This window comes from Bos mutus, chromosome 5, assembly GCF_027580195.1.
Source record: "Bos mutus isolate GX-2022 chromosome 5, NWIPB_WYAK_1.1, whole genome shotgun sequence".
NCBI lineage: Eukaryota > Metazoa > Chordata > Mammalia > Artiodactyla > Bovidae > Bos > Bos mutus.
This window is the reverse complement of record NC_091621.1, coordinates 32,592,699-32,610,877: the sequence shown is the minus strand read 5'-3', so window position 1 is coordinate 32,610,877 and position 18,179 is coordinate 32,592,699. Positions and strand designations below refer to the sequence as shown.

General features: G+C 37.4%; 1 protein-coding gene across 1 annotated transcript in view; it reads right to left on the bottom strand.

The window, feature by feature from the left end:
* CNTN1 (contactin 1) overlaps positions 1–18,179 on the bottom strand; it is a 430,610-nt gene that overhangs the window by 50,462 nt on the left and 361,969 nt on the right. Inside the window, exons 21-22 of the mRNA XM_005896820.3 lie at positions 11,549–11,735; positions 303–415 (exon numbers count right to left, since the gene is read on the bottom strand). Coding sequence (XP_005896882.1) covers positions 303–415; positions 11,549–11,735 — 300 coding nt within the window. The remainder of the gene's footprint in view (positions 1–302; positions 416–11,548; positions 11,736–18,179) is intronic.

Here is an 18,179-nt window from a genome sequence, read left to right as displayed (position 1 = left end):
CACTATCTTACTCACTGCCAAGCAGAAATCAATTCTTTCTCTCTTCCTTAAACACTAATTATTCTAACAATTCTATTAAAGTAGTTATTCTATCTTATTCACTTGACATTGTATTTTCCTGGAATTCACTGAAGATCTTTTCTCATTTCAAAATTTATCATAGCACTATGTCATCTGATTCCACTACACAACTAGAATAAGAGCTGGATGAGTTTTGACAAAACAACAATGAAAAAACAAATACCAATCACTCTGTAAGAATGAAGCTTGTGTAGGAAATAATCTAGTGATCTTTTGTATACCTTATATCCCGTCACTGTAGATTCATTTGACAGTGCAACCACATGATCCCAGGTGATTATGTAGCGTGAACCAGACCTTACAGAACTGATGATCCGCGGAGGCTGGCTTGGAGCTGTGAAAGTAATAATACGCTACTGATGGTAACCACATACAACTTCAGTTCTGCAAGCTGCACAACATCAGGAATTATAATACTGATAGTGATGTGGGAATAAAAATAGCTAATTTTGATGTCTGTATTACGTGCCTGGCCCTATGGTTTGCATCCATGGTTTCATTTAATGTACCTGGTGGCCCTGGGAGGTAAGGTAATATAATGATCTCTTATCCTCTTCTCATCAACCTTCAGTTGGTTGTCTCTTTTCCACCACTCTTTAGAAATTGCTATTCTCAAGGTCATCAGTCACCTCCAGTTAGCCAAATTTTATGTCACTTTTTTATTCTTTTCAAGTTTAACATCTTCACATTTTACAGAATTAACCTTCTAATTCTTTCTTGAATATCTTTTCTTAAATTCATAATCTCTTCTAATCTTTCCTCCTGTCTCTCACATTGCTCCTTCTCATTAATCATTCTTTGCTAGCTCCATGACCTCTGCCAAGTTTCCCAATGGTGGGATGACTTACGACTTGATCCTGAGCGCTCTTCTCTCCTCTATGTATAAATCTCCTCAAACCTTACATCTGGGCCTATGGCTTTAAATACATACGATTGTGTCTCAAGGTAATCTTTCAACTTGTACAGATATGTGTCCAACTTCCTATGTCCTCCTCAATGTCTAAAGGGTTTCCCAAATGCAATATAATCAAGACAGAACATTTACTACATAGCCTTCAAATTTGCCTTTCTCTATTTCCCAAATTTACTAAATGGCACAACCAAACTCCCAATGTTTCAAGCCAAAATCTATTCAATCTTCTGTTTCATTCATTGCCAACATACAAATTAGCTGAAAACTGTCAACTCTGCCTGCAGAAAATTTTCTGCTTCTATCTCTTTTCATCTCTGGTCACCATCAGCTCTTCCTTGAATATTAAAAAAGGCCTCCTAATTGGCTACACAGCTTTCACTCTTACTCTACTATGTTCCTTGTTTACCCAGAAGGCAGAAAATTAAATATATATATAATATCACTCTCTGCCTTAAAACTGTCCAGTGATTTCTTATGACACTTAGAAAGAATTTAAACTCCTTACTATGATCTGTAAAACCCTGCTTCATATGACTCCTCCACAATTCAGAGCTGGAACCATTGTCCTTTCTACACTTAAAACACACCAAACTCCTCTCATGTAAAGGCTTTGTACTGGTTATTTTCTCTGCCTGATAGAATCTCCTCAGCAAAGTACTCCTTCTTATTATTCATATCCTAGGTCAGATAGGATCTTCTCTAAAAGGACATTCCCAACTACCCTATTAGAATTTGGCTCCCACCCAAACCATTTTAAATGTTCATATTTGGTTATTTCTTAGATTTTACGTATTATTTATCTTTAATTGAATTGTAGTTGATTTACCATATTAGTTTCAGGTGTACAACAGTGATTCATATTTTTGATTATATCACTTTAAAAGTTATAAAATAGCAGCTATGAAATTGTATATCAATGCCATACAATATATCCTTGTAGCTTATTTATTTTATATATAGCAGCTTGTATCTCTGAATCCTGTAACCCTAGTCCCTTTTAGTTTCCATTTGCATGAAATATCTTTGCCATCTTCTCACTTTCAGTATATGTGTGTCTTTAGCTCTAAAGTGAGTCTTTTGAAAGTATCAAATACATGGGGCTTTTTTTCTACTTAATCAACCACTCTATGCCTTTTTTTTGCATTCTATGTCTTTTGATTAGAACATTTAGCATATTGACATTTGAAATGATTATTGATAGAAATGTACTTAATGCCATTCTGTTACTTGTTTTCTGGTTGTTTCTGTTGTTCTCTGTTCTTTTAGTTTCTTCCCTTGTGGTTTGATGATTTTCTGTATTTGCATGCTTGTGTTCCTTTCTCTCTAGTTTTCCTGTGTGTACAATTGTGGGTTTTGATTTGTACTTCCCATGGAGTTCATATATGTTGACCTATAAACATATCTACCTGTCTTAAACTTATAGTCATTTAAGTTCAAACACATTCTAAGATATCTACTCTTTAAACCTCCTTTGCAAGTTTTGTGTTTTGATGTCATATTTCACTTCTGCATGTTTAACCCTTAATAGTCTTTTGTGGTTATAGTTAATTTTATAATTTCTTTTTTTTTTAAATATTCATAGTTGCTTATTCAAGTGCTCGATCCACAGACCTTTACTATATATTTGACTTTACTAGTAGGATTTTTTCTTTTCTATCAATTCTTACTACTTGTTGCAGCCTTCTCTTTTCCACTTGGAAAAGATTCTTTAAAAATTTTTGTAAGATTGGTTTAGTATTGATAAACTCAATTCTGATTGATAACCATAGTGAATAGAGTATCCTAGTTTGTAGGTTTTTCCCTGTTAGCACTTTAAATATATTAGGTCAATCCCATCTGGCCTGCAAAGTTTCTGCAGAAATGTCGGGTAATAGTCTTATGGAGGTTCCCTTGTATGTGATTTTTTTTATTTTTCTCTTATGACTTTGGAATTCTCTCTTTAACTTCTGCTATTTTCTTTATAATATGTCTTAGGTTTCTTTGGGTTCATCATGTTTGGAATCCTCTGTGATTCCTGTATCTGGATATCTCTTTCCTTCTTCAGGTTTGGAAATTTTCAGCCATAATTTCATCAAATATATTTTGGCCCTGTTCTCTCTTCTTATTCTGGAACTCTCTATAATAAAAATGTTGCTATGCTTGATGTTGTCACAGAGGTCCCTTAAACTAGTCCCTTAAAATCTGTTTTTCTTTTGCTGTTCTGATTGGGTTATTTCCATTATTCTGTCTTCCAGATCTTTCGTATCACATCAGTTTAGTTCAGTCACTCAGTCGTGTCCGACTCTTAGCGACCCCATGAATCGCAGCACCCCAGGCCTCCATGTCCATCACCAATTGCCGGAGTTCACTGAGACTCACTTCCATCGAGTCAGTGATGCAATCCAGCCATCTCATCCTCTGTCGTCCCCTTCTCCTCCTGCCCCCAATCCCTCCCAGCATCAGAGTCTTTTCCAATGAGTCAACTCTTCTCATGAGGTGGCCAAAGTACTGGAGTTTCAGCTTTAGCATCATTCCTTCCAAAGAAATCCCAGGGCTGATCTCCTTCAGAATGGGCCAGTTGGATCTCCTTGCAGTCCAAGGGACTCTCAAGAGTCTTCTCCAACACCACACTTCAAAAGCATCAATTCTTCGGTGCTCAGCTTTCTTCACAGTCCAACTCTCACATCCATACATGACCGCAGGAAAAACCATAGCCTTGACTAGACGGACCTTTGTTGACAAAGCAATACACTGCTTTTTAATACGCTATCTAGGTTGGTCATAACTTTCCTTCCAAGGAGTAAGCATCTTTTAATTTCATGGCTGCAGTCACCATCTGCAGTGATTTTGGAGCCCAAAAAAACAAAGTCTGACACTGTTTCCACTGTTTCTCCATCTATTTCCCATGAAGTGATGGGACCGGATGCCATGATCTTCGTTTTCTGAATGTTGAGCTTTAAGCCAACTTTTTCACTCTCCTCTTTCACTTTAATCAAGAGGCTTTTTAGTTCCTCTTCACTTTCTGCCATAAGGGTGGTGTCATCTGCATATCACATAGTTTGCTGTTAATTCCATCTAGTTTTCCTTTCAGTCATTGCATTCTTCAGTTGTGACTTATTCCTTTCTATATTTTCTAATTCTTGTTAAGATTTTCACTGTCTTCATTTATTCTTTTCCCAAGTTCAGTTAGTATTCTTATTACTAGTGACAAACTCTATCTGGTAAATTATTTACCTCTGTTTCATTAGTCATTTTTTAAGGAGATTTCCCTTGTTCTTTTGTTTTAAAGTAATTACTCTGTATTCAGGTTTAAGTTTCTCAGACTCTGAAATTAGGTGAAACACTTCTTGTTGTTCAGTTCCTCAGTCATATCTGATTATCTGTGACCCCATGAGTGCAGCATGCCAGGCTTCCCTGTCCTTCACTATCTCCAGGACTTTGCTCAAACTCATGTCTGTTGAGTTGGTGATACCATCCAACCATCTCATCCTCTGTTGTCCCCTTCTCCTCCAGCCTCCAATCTTTTGTAGCATCAGGGTCTTTTCAAATGAGTCAGCTCTTTGCATCAGGTGGTCAAAGGATTGGAGCTTCAGCTTCAGCATCAGTCCTTCCAATGAATATTCAGGCTTGATTTCTTTTAGTATTGACTGGTTTGATCTCTTTGCAGTCCAAAGAACTCTCAAGAGTGTTCTCCAGCACCACAGTTCAAAAGCATCAAATTTTTAGCACTCAACCTTCTTTATGGTCCAACTCTCACATCATACTTGACTACTGGGAAAACCACAGCTTTGACTAGATGGACATTTTTCAGCAGAGTAATGTCTCTGCTTTTTAATATGCTGTCTAGGTTGGTCATAGCTTTTCTTCCAAGAAGCAAGTGTCTTTTATTTTCATGGCTGCAGTCACTGTCCACAATGATTTTAGAGCCCAAGAAAATAAAGTCTGTCACTGTTTCCATTGTTTCCCCATCTATTTGTTGTGAAATGATTAGACTGAATACCATTATATTAGTTTTTTGAATGTTGAATTTTAAATCAGTTTTTTTTCACTCTCCTCTTTTACTTTCATCAAGAGGCTCTTTAGTTCCTCTTTGCTTTCTGCCATAAGGGTGGTAGCATCTGCATATCTAAGGTTACTGATATTTCTTCTAGCAATCTTGATTATAGTTTGTGTTTCATCCAGCCCAGCACTTCTAATGATGCACTCTGCATAGAAGTTAAATAAGCAGGGTGACAATAAACAGCCTTGACCTACCCCTGTCCCAATTTTGATCCAGTCCATTGTTCCATGTCTGGTTCTAACTGTTGCTTTTTGACCTGCATACAGGTTTCTCAGGTGGCAGGAAAGGTGGTTTGATATTCCCATCTCTTTCAGAATTGTAAAGTTTATTGTGATCTACAGAGTCAAAGGCTTTAGTGTAGTCAAGGAAGAAGTAGATATTTTTCCTGGAATTCCCTTGCTTTTTCTATGATCCAGTGTATGTTGGCAATTTGATCTTTGGTTCCTCTGCCTTTTCTAAATCCAACTTGTACGTCTGGAAGTTCTCAGTTCATGTATTATTGAAGCCTAGCTTGAAGGATCTTAAGCATTACTTTGTTAGAACTTGAAATGAGCACAAGTGTGAGGTAGTTTAAACAGTCTTTGGCATTGCCTTTCTTTGGGATTGGGATGAAACCTGACCTTTTCCAGTCCTGTGGCCACTGCTGAGTTTTCCAAATTTGCTGGCATATTGAGTGCAGCACTTTCACAGTGTCATCTTTCAGTATTTGAAATAGCTTAACTGTAATTCTATCAGTTCTTGAAGGTGTGTTCCTAGGTTGTAGTGGCTCTATCAGTCAGCATATGCCCAGTGGCTTTGGTGGGAGAGCTGGATCTATAATTAGCACAGATCACATATTTTCCTAGGGCATGCTGGTGGGATATCGGGCTGGAAATGGAGGAGATCTACCCAAAGGCAGGTGGGAGCTGGAACTTTTCCTATGTTCAATGGCCATCACCATTCTATTGAGGGTAGTTCTGGGTCCCAGGGTGCTGGAGCAGAAGCCTTGAGGGTCAAGTTTAAGCTGGTTTCATTCCCTTTAAATGTGCTCTCCCTCTCCCCCCAGCAACAGCATCTTTGCCCCAGGGCTAAGCACTGCTAGAGCAAGGGTACTAGAGTGGGTGCCCAGAGCAGGCCAGAGCATGTGATAAGACAGTCCTGGCAAGACAGTCAGAGCTTGAGACAGCTCCCAATTCACAGCCTCTGTGAGCACAAGCAATGGTTTTCTTTGCTCCATTCAGATCCAGTGCTTGTTCTTTGCCAGTTCTATCCCCCACAGTTGCACAATCTCCTTGGCAATGTAGCCTTTGTTTTACTGGGGAGTTGGTCTGAAGAAGGCATCTGGAACAGGCTGGGACATATGCTGGGCTGTCCCAGGAAATCACTCCAGCAGATTTTGCTCTTCATGAATGAGATCTTATTTTTCTACAGCCATCTTGTAAGTCCCACCAGTATTGAAATCTGCTACTGGGCCTCATCTTCCTGGTGCTGGACTCTGTGGTTGGGGAACCTTAGATGTGGCTCAAACCACTCTCCAGGGAGGACCTCTGAGCCTGGGATATCCCCCTTCCACTTCTATGTCCCCTACTAGGGCTATGGTCCCAACCTGATTACTTCTCCCTTTCAACTTGACTCTACAAGGATCTTACTTAAGAGCCTTGATTCCAATAGCCCCCAGTTTTTTTCAGGGAGAATTGCTCTACATGTAGGTGTGTTTTTGATGTGTTCATTGAGGGAAGTGAGCTCAAGTCCTCTACTCTGTCATCTTGGTCTCTTCCTCCATTATCTATTTATTGAATTTATTGCTCTGTCATTTGATGTTATCATATTTATTTGTCATATTTTTCTCTCCTTCCTTATCTCTCTCCCTCTCTTTCCATTAGTTTGTTAAATCCTATGAGAAGAGGATCTGGGTCTGGCTTGATCTTTTCTCTATCCTCAATACCTAGAGCTGTCGAGGGCACATAGCATACTTTTGGTAAATTAATAAATTGAAAAAATACTATGAGGTACCATTTCACGCCAGTCAGAATGGCTGCGATCCAAAAGTCTACAAGCAATAAATGCTGGAGAGGGTGTGGAGAAAAGGGAACCCTCTTACACTGTTAGTGGGAATGCAAACTAGTACAGTATGGAGAACAGTGTGGAGATTCCTTAAAAAACTGGAAATAGAACTGCCTTATGATCCAGCAATCCCACTGCTGGGCATACACACTGGGGAAACCAGAAGGGAAAGAGACACGTGTACCCCAATGTTCATCGCAGCACTGTTTATAATAGCCAGGACATGGAAGCAACCTAGATGCCCATCAGCAGATGAATGGATAAGAAAGCTGTGGTACATATACACAATGGAATATTACTCAGCCATTAAAAAGAAAACATTTGAATCAGTTCTAATGAGGTAGATGAAACTGGAGCCTATTATACAGAGTGAAGTAAGCCAGAAGGAAAAACACCAATACAGTATACTAACGCATATATATGGAATTTAGAAAGATGGTAACAATAACCCTGTGTACGAGACAGCAAAAGAGACACTGATGTTTAGAACAGTCTTATGGACTCTATGGGAGAGGGAGAGGGTGGGAAGATTTGGGAGAATGGCAAATTTTATAAAAAAAATAAAAAGAAAAAGAAAAAGAAAAAATAACAAAGGAATAAATGCTCATTTTATAAGTTACAAAGCTGATGCTTAAATACTGAGGTACCACTTCAGTATTCTTGCCTTGGGAACCCTATGAACAGTATGAAAAGGCAAAATGATAGGATACTGAAAGAGACACTCCCCAGGGCAGTAGGTGCCCAATACGCTTCTGGAGATCAGTGGAGAAATAACTCCAGAAAGAATGAAGGGATGCAGCCAAAGCAAAAACAATACCCAGCTGTGGATGTGACTGGTGATAGAAGCAAGGTCTGATGCTGTAAAGAGCAATATTGCATAGGAACCTGGAATGTCAGGTCCATGAATGAAGGCAAATTGGAAGTGGTCAAACAAGAGATGGCAAGAGTGAATGTGGACATTCTAGGAATCAGGGAACTGAAATGGACTGGAATGGGTGAATTTAACTCAGATGACCATTATATCTACTACTGTGGGCAGGAATCCCTCAGAAGAAATGGAGTGGCCATCATGGTCAACAAAAGAGTCCGAAATACAGTACTTGGATGCAATCTCAAAAACGACAGAATGATCTCTGTTCATTTCCAAGGCAAACCATTCAATATCACAGTAATCCAAGTCTATGCCCCAACCAGTAAGGCTGAAGAAGCTGAAGTTGAACAGTTCTATGAAGACCTACAAGACCTTTTAGAACTAACATCCAAAAAAGATGTCCTTTTCATTATAGGGGACTGGAATGCAGAAGTACAAGTCAAGAAACACCTGGAGTAACAGGCAAGTTTGGCCTTGGAATACGGAATGAAGCAGAGCAAAGACTAATAGAGTTTTGCCAAGAAAATGCACTGGTCATAACAAACACCCTTTTCCAATAACACAAGAGAAGACTCTACACATGGTAATCACCAGATGGTCAACACCAAAATCAGATTGATTATATTCTTTGCAGCCAAAGATGGAGAAGCTCTATACAGTCAGCAAAAACAAGACCAGGAGCTGACTGTGGCTCAGACCATGAACTCCTTATTGCCAAATTCAGACTTAAATTGAAGAAAGTAGGGAAAACCACTAGACCATTCAGGTATGACCTAAATCAAATCCCTTATGATTATACAATGGAACTGAGAGATAGATTTAAGGGCCTAGATCTGATATATAGACTGCCTGATGAACTATGGACTGAGGTTCGTGACATTGTACAGGAGACAGGGATCAAGACCATCTCCATGGAAAAGAAATGCAAAAAAGCAAAATGGCTGTCTGGGGAGGCCTTACAAATAGCTGTGAAAAGAAGAGAAGTGAAAAGCAAAGGAGAAAAGGAAAGATATAAGCATCTGAATGCAGAGTTCCAAAGAATAGCAAAAAGAGATAAGAATGCCTTCTTCAGCGATCAATGCAAAGAAATAGAGGAAAACAACAGAATGGGAAAGACTAGGGATCTCTTCAAGAAAATCAGATATACCAAAGGAACATTTCATGCAAAGATGGGCTCGATAACGGACAGAAATGGTATGGACCTAACAGAAGCAGAAGATATTAAGAAGAGATGGCAAAAATACACAGAAGAACTGTACAAAAAAGATCTTCATGACCCAGATAATCACGATGGTGTGATCATTGACCTAGAGCCAGACATCCTGGAATGTGAAGTCAAGTGGGCCTTAGAAAGCATCATTACGAACAAAGCTAGTAGAGGTGATGGAATTCCAGTTGAGCTCTTTCAAATCCTGAAAGATGATGCTGTGAAAGTGCTGCAGTCAATATGCCAGCAAATTTGGAAAACTCAGCAGTGGCCACAGGACTGGAAAAGGTCAGTTTTCATTCCAATCCCAAAGAAAGGCAATGCTAAAGAATGCTCAAACTACCGCACAATTGCACTCATCTCACACGCTAGTAAAGTAATGCTCAAAATTCTCCAAGCCAGGCTTCAGCAATATGTGAACCGTGAACTTCCTGATGTTCAAGCTGGTTTTAGAAAAGGCAGAGGAACCAGAGATCAAATTGCCAGCATCCGCTGGATCATGGAAAAAGAAAAAGAGTTCCAGAAAAGCATCTATTTCTGCTTTATTGACTATGCCAAAGCCTTTGACTGTGTGGATCACAATAAAATGTGGACAATTCTTCAAGAGATGGGAATACCAGACCACCTGATCTGCCTCTTGAGAAATCTGTATGCAGGTCAGGAAGCAACAGTTAGAACTGGACATGGAACAACAGACTGGTCCAAATAGGAAAAGGAGTTCGTCAAGGCTGTATATTGTCACCCTGTTTATTTAACTTATATGCAGAGTACATCATGAGAAACGCTGGACTGGAAGAAACACAAGCTGGAATCAAGATTGCTGGGAGAAATATCAATCACCTCAGATATGCAGATGACACCACCCTTATGGCAGAAAGTGAAGAGGAACTCAAAAGCCTCTTGATGAAAGTGAAAGTGGAGAGTGAAAAAGTTGGCTTAAAGCTCAACATTCAGAAAACGAAGATCATGGCATCCGGTCCCATCACTTCATGGGAAATAGATGGAGAAGCAGTGGAAACAGTGTCAGACTTTATTTTTCTGTTCTCCAAAATCACTTCAGATGGTGGTTGCAGCCATGAAATTAAAAGATGCTTACTCCTTGGAAGGAAAGTTATGACCAACCTAGATAGCATGTTCAAAAGCAGAGACATTACTTTGCCAACAAAGGTTCAACTAGTCAAGGCTATGGTTTTTCCTGTGGTCATGTATGGATGTGAGAGCTGGACTGTGAAGAAAGCTGAGCACTGAAGAATTGATGCTTTTGAACTGTGGTGTTGGAGAAGACTCTTGAGAGTCCCTTGGACTGCAAGGAGATCCACCCAGTCCATTCTGAAGGAGATCAGCCCTGGGATTTCTTTGGAAGGAATGATGCTAAAGCTGAAACTCCAGTACTTTGGCCACCTCATGCGAAGAGTTGACTCATTGGAAAAGACTCTGATGCTGGGAGGGATTGGGGGCAAGAGGAGAAGGGGACGACAGAGGATGAGATGGCTGGATAGCATCACTGACTCAATGGAAGTGAGTCTCAGTGAACTCCGGCAATTGGTGATGGACATGGAGGCCTGGCGTGCTGCGATTCACGGGGTCGCAAAGAGTCGCACACGACTGAACAACTGATCTGATCTGATCTGATCTGATGTCTACCAATACACAATTGAGTAAGTGACAGGGACAAATTTGAAACCCCTCTTTGATACCAAAGTCTGGATCCTACCTCCATGCTCTGTTATACCATTAGGACTATCTTTTCACCCAAATAAATTTCCAAACTCTAATGGTAATAATGTCTTCAAATCCTTGTGAAACTTCCCAGGATTCTGAATATAAATTCTCTTCTTCTATTTGTTCAACTTAATCAAGAAGGAACTATCATAGTGAAGCCAGGGAGATGAGGATGAGCACAAAATGTGAGCAGGGCAGGAGGTCTTATTATATTAACAGTGAGAACATACAGTAATAAGAGAGTGAAGATAACACTTCAACATTTAACTTGCATTTGCATTGTACAATGATGACATAAATCAAAGCATAGAATAATTACATAATTTTCATTTTCTCACCCTGTTGATGCATTCTTATAAAACCAAGTTTAAAATAATAAACTAATTATCTAATGATGCAAGATTTTGTGGATAGTCTTTAGAAAAGGAGGTTCTGCAATTTTATTTCTGAAATGGATATTAATTATGTGAAAGTAATTGCCACTTTTTTCATCTACAATAACTAACAATGGTTTTGTTGTTTTTGTTGTATTTTAAAACTTATATGATTTTAAAGGCTAAAGTTGAAACCCAAATGTGCTGATTGCTAGTAGTAAATTTCTCTCACCTGTACCTGTATCATTCAATCAATTGGGAATTTTGGCAAGTATATAACACACATATTGAGACTCACGTGCTTTCTTGGTGAAGGTCTCAATCATGTCACTGGGAGGTCCACACCCTGCACTATTGCACGCCCTGACTTCCACAAAATACTGGGTGTCAGGCAGAAGGTTCTCCAGCCTGGCCGAGTATTCTTGGCTAGCAACTTGAACTCTGTGTGCAGCTGCTTCTTTGTCATGGGAAGCCCAGTACCGAATCTGCAAACATGCAAGTTAAGTAAGGTTTTTTCATGATTCAGACACTTCAGTCGTAAAAATTCTTTTCAACTTGTTATGACACCATTGATGATGGCTGGGCATCAGATTCTCAAATGTTACTTGCTGTTCCATTTCTATTAGTCTTAGACTATGGCAAAGCATACAATGCAGATCTGATTAAAGATGTCAAAAGCAAATTAAAGCCTCACTTCAAGGCCTGAAATAGCCATACACAGATGAAAAAAGAGAAAAAGCCAAAAAACTTTGCATAAGGTTTGCTCTCAAAACATAAAAGTGGTCTCTGTTTAGAAGCATTTGACACAATAATTTATATCATTGGTTTTCTGCTTTATTTCTGTTTATATGATTGCAAATTTGTTAAGGGTCCCTGATAAAAACAACCACATGGTCTAAAACAGGCTAGCATAATTATTTTTTGCTAGCTTATTTCAGAAGTATGTAAAAGAATCTTCTTTGAACCTATATAGAGACCAGCTATCAAAGAAATATTATACCTAATAACTGGTTGCAGAAATTATTTATCTTTAAAATGTTTTAAAAAATTTCATTCATGTGGTGATTAGAAATGATTACTTTTACCATCTAGCATATCAATGACAGCCTTCATAGGCTCTTAAATTTTAAGTTAAAGCCATGAATTATAATTTTCATTCCTCATATAAATTTTTGGTTAAAAAATCCATAATTATATCTAAGTTATAAATAAAAATAAAAGCTTGCTTATAAGTTTACCTCTATTTTATATTTTAAATGTCCTGTCTATAAAACAATGAGACTTGAATTTCACAATTCACCAAAATACTATAGGATAATATTTAATATTGATATAATTCTGAAATTTTTTTACATAAACACATATGAAGCCATTATAAAACGGAACTGGACAGCTCAAATTTCTTCAGTAACAAAATGGGGTTTATATGTAGAATGAGCACATTTTTTAAAAAAAGGCTAGTTACTAATTTCTGATTGGTTTCCTTTGATATATTTTTATCTTGTTGACTAGTGCTCATTTTTTCTGAGGCCAATATGTTTTTTCCAAAGAGTTTTGATAGAATCTCTTTGGCTTTTCTGCTCTCTGACCAAGGATGGCTCAGAACTGAAGAAGTAGAATTATACCAAGTGGTTCCAAAGTCAGATGGCAGAGAAAAGATTTATGACGGTAGGAGTATCCTTGTGAAGGCATGAGTTTCCTCATGCTGGGAGCATTCAGGCAGCGCCTACATTCATCTGAGAAGGAGGAAGACAGCCTACATTTTAGTGGGCATTTGAACTGTGTGACATGTAAGGCCTCTTCCACTCCTTGGCTGAAGAGAAATAAAATGTGCATTTATATTCCAATGAAATGCCAGGTACTAAAGTAGGATCATTCATATGTATTATTTTCTCAACAAGTCTGGAATGGTAGCATTTACCTTGCTTAATGCTGCAGTCCATGGGGTCACAAAGAGTCGGACAGGACTCTTAGTCGGACACAGACACTTAGTGACTGAAGAACACCACCTTGTTATACAGCAATCAAAACTGAAGCCCCTGAGCTTCAGGTACTTTTATATGGATGCCTGTTGACTGAGACCACCTTTCACAATCTTCATTCCAATATCACAACTTTTCTATACAGTTTAAAGAGGAGAAACTTTTTTTTTTAAGGCATTGTATATTTATATTGTTGTGCCAACCTCCTCTGCTGTACATCAAAGTGACTCAGTTGCATATATATATATATATATACATTTTTTAAATATTCTTTTCCATATTCTGTGATAAACCATAAAGGAAAAGAGAAGATTTTTAACTAGATATTCCTAAGATAGTAAGCACTAAAATGAGGACTTAAGAGTGACAAATTTTTTGACATTTTACCCAAAATTCCATGAGGCATTTTGGCAATAGAGAAGGAAAGAGCAAAAGTGTCTTTAATTTACTCTTTGCATCTATATCCTAAGTGTCAAATTACTATATTCATCTGATTTTGACACAGATCTATGTTACACGGTCTCCACTGGAATTCCCAATAAACTTAAGCATTGCTTTAGTTATGCCATGGTAACTAGGGAACCCAGAGAGTTATTGAGTGTGCAAAATAATCCCTGATTTCCTTATTTTATGAGATTTGAATGACACTTTTACAGTATTTTAAACATCTACTAATGAAAGCATCTGATACAAAATTATTTTGGTTGAATAAGCTCTCTCCTTAACTCAAATCATGCATTTACATATAAGTTGCAATATTTTCAAACAATTCTAAATTAAACAGTCTATATAAAATATGGCATTATATTTTTTTATCTGAACCAGCCATCGGCCATGCACTTAGAGATAATTTCCAAATAGACAATTTGGGTGACTGCATTTTGATCCTCGCCCTGAGTTGCCCATTGAGGTAAAGAACCAACTTTAACCTGAGAGAAAACTGCTTGGAATGAAGTGAACCCATAGTAACGGAGCAGAACAAATGCATGCTTTTGACTAATCACTAGGGAGACCGAAAGACAGCCTGAATGAACTAGTGTAAAAATAAATAAATAAATGAAGCAGTTTTTGCTTTAAGGATAGTTGACCATAAATTCCTTTTCACATGCTAGAGCAACATATGCTGTATTTATTTCTATTGCATGCTGTGATATTATATAAATTTAACTCTTTATTTACATATTCCTAAAATCTGTACAACACTCCATGTCTAGTGTTAATCTATCTTAGTGTTTATTAAACAATTATGGAATTACATCATTACTGGTCTCTACTATTACTAGATTATAAATTGCTTGAGGACGAATATTAACTATTTTGAACACGATGTACAGAGGACTGCAGTTGATGTATGGCACTCATTCATTCATTGAATAAATATTTATTGTGTATTTACATTGTACCAGCTACTGTGCTAGGTGCTGGGAATATAGTAGTGAACCAAGCAAACATGTTTTTGCCTTCATAAATCTTTAAAATAGAAATCAAAATGTTTAAGTCTACATAGATTACTAATATCTTTGATGGAATAATCTGTGTATAATTTTACCCCAAGAAAATTTACTCTTTATAACAATATTGGAAAGCTGAAAAGAAAAGCCTCAGAAAAAGGACTAACTCATACTTTTAATAAAGAATAATTATAGTTTCCATACATTTATGAGCTACAACAACACCACTCTTGAATAAAGATAGTAGTTATATTCCTTCCAAGGGAAATGTAAAAAAATTTAATAAATAAATAAAGACCTAGATGTTACAATTATGGTAGTGCTTAAAAACATTTAGCACTTTTGAAAATTAGACTTGCTCCATTGTTATTTTCTACTTCAGTAGTAAACTTTTGTTGCAGATTTCCAAATTCTCTCCTTCAAATTCTAAATTTTCTGAAAAAAAAAAAAAAAAACTTCTGATAACTGAATATTCTTTTGTTATAGATCTAATGGGTTTTCCTGATAGATCAGTTGGTAAAGAATCCGCCTGCAATGCAGGAGTCCCCGGTTCAATTCCTGGGTTAGGAAGATCTTCTGGAAAAGGGGTAGACTACCCACTCCAATATTCCTGGGATTCCCTTGTGGTTCAGCTGGTAAAGAAGTCACCTGCAATGTGGGAGACCTGGGTTCAATCCCTGGGTTGGGAAAATCCCCTGAAGAAGGGAAAAGCTACCCACTCCAGTATTCTGGCCTGGAGAATTTATGGATGGGATTACAAAGAGTTGGACATGACAACTGAATGTTCTTTTGTTATGGATTTAATACAGTTTTCCAGAAAATAATCTAAGTATGGTTACTTAAATAAAAACTGAAGTTCTGCAACAAAAAGTTCAACCTTTAAAAGATGTTATATAATAGCTTGATATCATCCAGATCGCAGACTAAGTCATGCATTAGTACATTCTATGGGTTTAAGAAGAGCAGTAATATAAATCTTTAAAAATCTGTATTCTTACACCTCTTGGAAGCTATTCAAAGTTCATTTTTATTCTAGCCATTGGTTCAGGAACTAAACAGTTCTATGCAGGCTTCAACCAGCTTCCCATAAGTACTACCTGCATTTTTCCTCTACTATTTCCACTAAACTCTCACTTCCTGTCTTGGATAATGCTTGATACTGCAGTGTGAACTTTGCCCTGCAGTTCATGCAGGGAGGGGAGGTGGTGTCCTGGGGCCATTCTTAACCTGTGGGCAATTACAGTGGTTGAAAGCTTCCCCTTTCATCCCATGTGGGTCAGTTCTGAACCACATTTATGATGTTCCTCAAAGATCCCAAGGGATGGAGTATCGGTTGCCCACAGTGGTTGCCGACCTGATAAAGCATTTTTCTAACCAAGCTTCTCCCTCTCCTGTTCATTCTGCTTTTTCTTCTTATGTACTCCCTGGGATCATATTTAAAACAAATAAATAAGCAACAATAACAACAGCAAAATCACTAACTTTTTCTACACCTGTGTCTGACTTTCCTTTTAGGAGATCAGATCAAGATACATGCCTTCTCCAAATAAGAAAATACCATGCTTCCTAACATGAGCTTCTGCTCTCCACAATAATTTGACTTTTTGACATCTGAGTAAACTGCTCAGGATTGATAATCTTTTAAGAATAATCAATCATCTTCATTAATCTCTGATTCAGCTGCTAAGAGGCTTTCTGTTATTACTGATAGCACATTGTACTTGTTTTCATTAAGGGAATTCTTTACCTGCTGGGTAAGTAAACTAAGTCTTTTGTGGATTCCTGGGCCGGAGCCCAAAGTTCTAATATGCCTTTGATAAGAAACACTTCTTGAATTCTTCCAGTTCACCTACACTGCGGGAAATTAAGAACAAGGTTAGAAGTGGTGAGCTCTTTAACTAGCCAAGGTGGGGCGGATGGAGGGGGGGAGGAAAATAAAACTTGAACTTTCTATAAGACAAACTTAAAACCACAAAGGTTTATTTTTAAATCCAACTGCCTACAATTCTCACTTAAATCTCAGGAAATTAACCTTGAGATGGGGGTCAATCACACAGCTTTTCATTTATCTTATTAACTTGCTCTTTTTCTGTTTCTTTATAATTTAGACCCATTGTATATTTTCATGGGAAGTGCAGTGGAGTATTAGCTTTCATGATCATCTGTCTTGTTAAATCATTGACTTTTTCCTTCATATTTTAAAACAGAAACAATAACCATATTATAGCGAGCCAAGCTTTTCCCCCATAAAGAACATTTTCTTAGAGGAGAATAAATGTTATGGATTGTCTCTTTTAAACTGTCATGCTTGACTCTTTGATATTCAAGGCTCTGTGTGAAAAACATAAAGGCTTTTTGAAAAGGAACAAATGGCAATAATAATTTTGTGATTTACTTCCAACACTTTTAACTATTCTCTGGAGAGGCAAGACCTAGGTTCAAGTCAGGATATACCAATTATTACTCAGATAAATGTTTTCAAACCTCCAAATTCTTCATCTTTAAAATGGAAAAAAATAATAGTATTTATTCCCTGAGATTGTGTGGATTCAATACGATGAGCTTAATTAAATTTTTAATATAATAAGGATTAACAAATATTATCAGTTATTATTATTAACATCATCATTATCTTCTTCAAATGTCCAATGACTTGAAATAGGGAATGACATTAAGTGCAGGTTATTTAATTTCTTCCACATGATGGAAGGATATGAGGCAGTGATTACTCTCAGCTTTGTAGGTGAGGAAATTAGGGCTCAGACAATTTGAATAAATTTTCCACAGAATTCTTAAGTGACACAGCTGAGAAATTAAATGCATGTATGCTCACCAACAAAGTTCATAATTTTCTAGTGTGGAGTTGCTAAACACCAGAAATCTACGAAACTAAACTTGCTAGCATACAGTTTTTTTATCATTTGAGGAAATCATAGCTGTTAAATATTATTTGAAGATTATTTTTTGCTGACTATTTAATTTGGCAAAACTTAATTTAGCTAATTTCCCCATCAAGAGCATATATTCTGATTATTGTCTAAATTCACTGGTACCAGGGCATCATTTCTTATCTTGTATGTTCTTTGTCATCTGCATTTCAGAAGTTATAAAATAGTTAGTATACAATTATTTGATAAAGACAAGATATATTTTGGTGGCATGTTTTTAACAAAGTAAAATATATCTTCAGCATTTTGACAATGCATGAGGTATATATTAATCTTTTTTCTTTTATTGCTTAGAAAGCAATAATGTTAAAAAAAGAAGAAAATCTATGTCTAAAATATGGCTTGAAAACTCTAAATATTGATGTGTTCTCTCAAGATACCTTGGACTAGTTTATTATAGGGGCTTGTAACATTTAGTGAATTTCTCTGTTTCCCATTTCTTTTCTACCAGCTGTAAATGGAAGTTTGCTGCTGCTAAGTCGCTTCAGTCATATCCGACTCTGTGCGACCCCATAGACGGCAGCCCACCAGGCTCCCCCGTCCCTGGG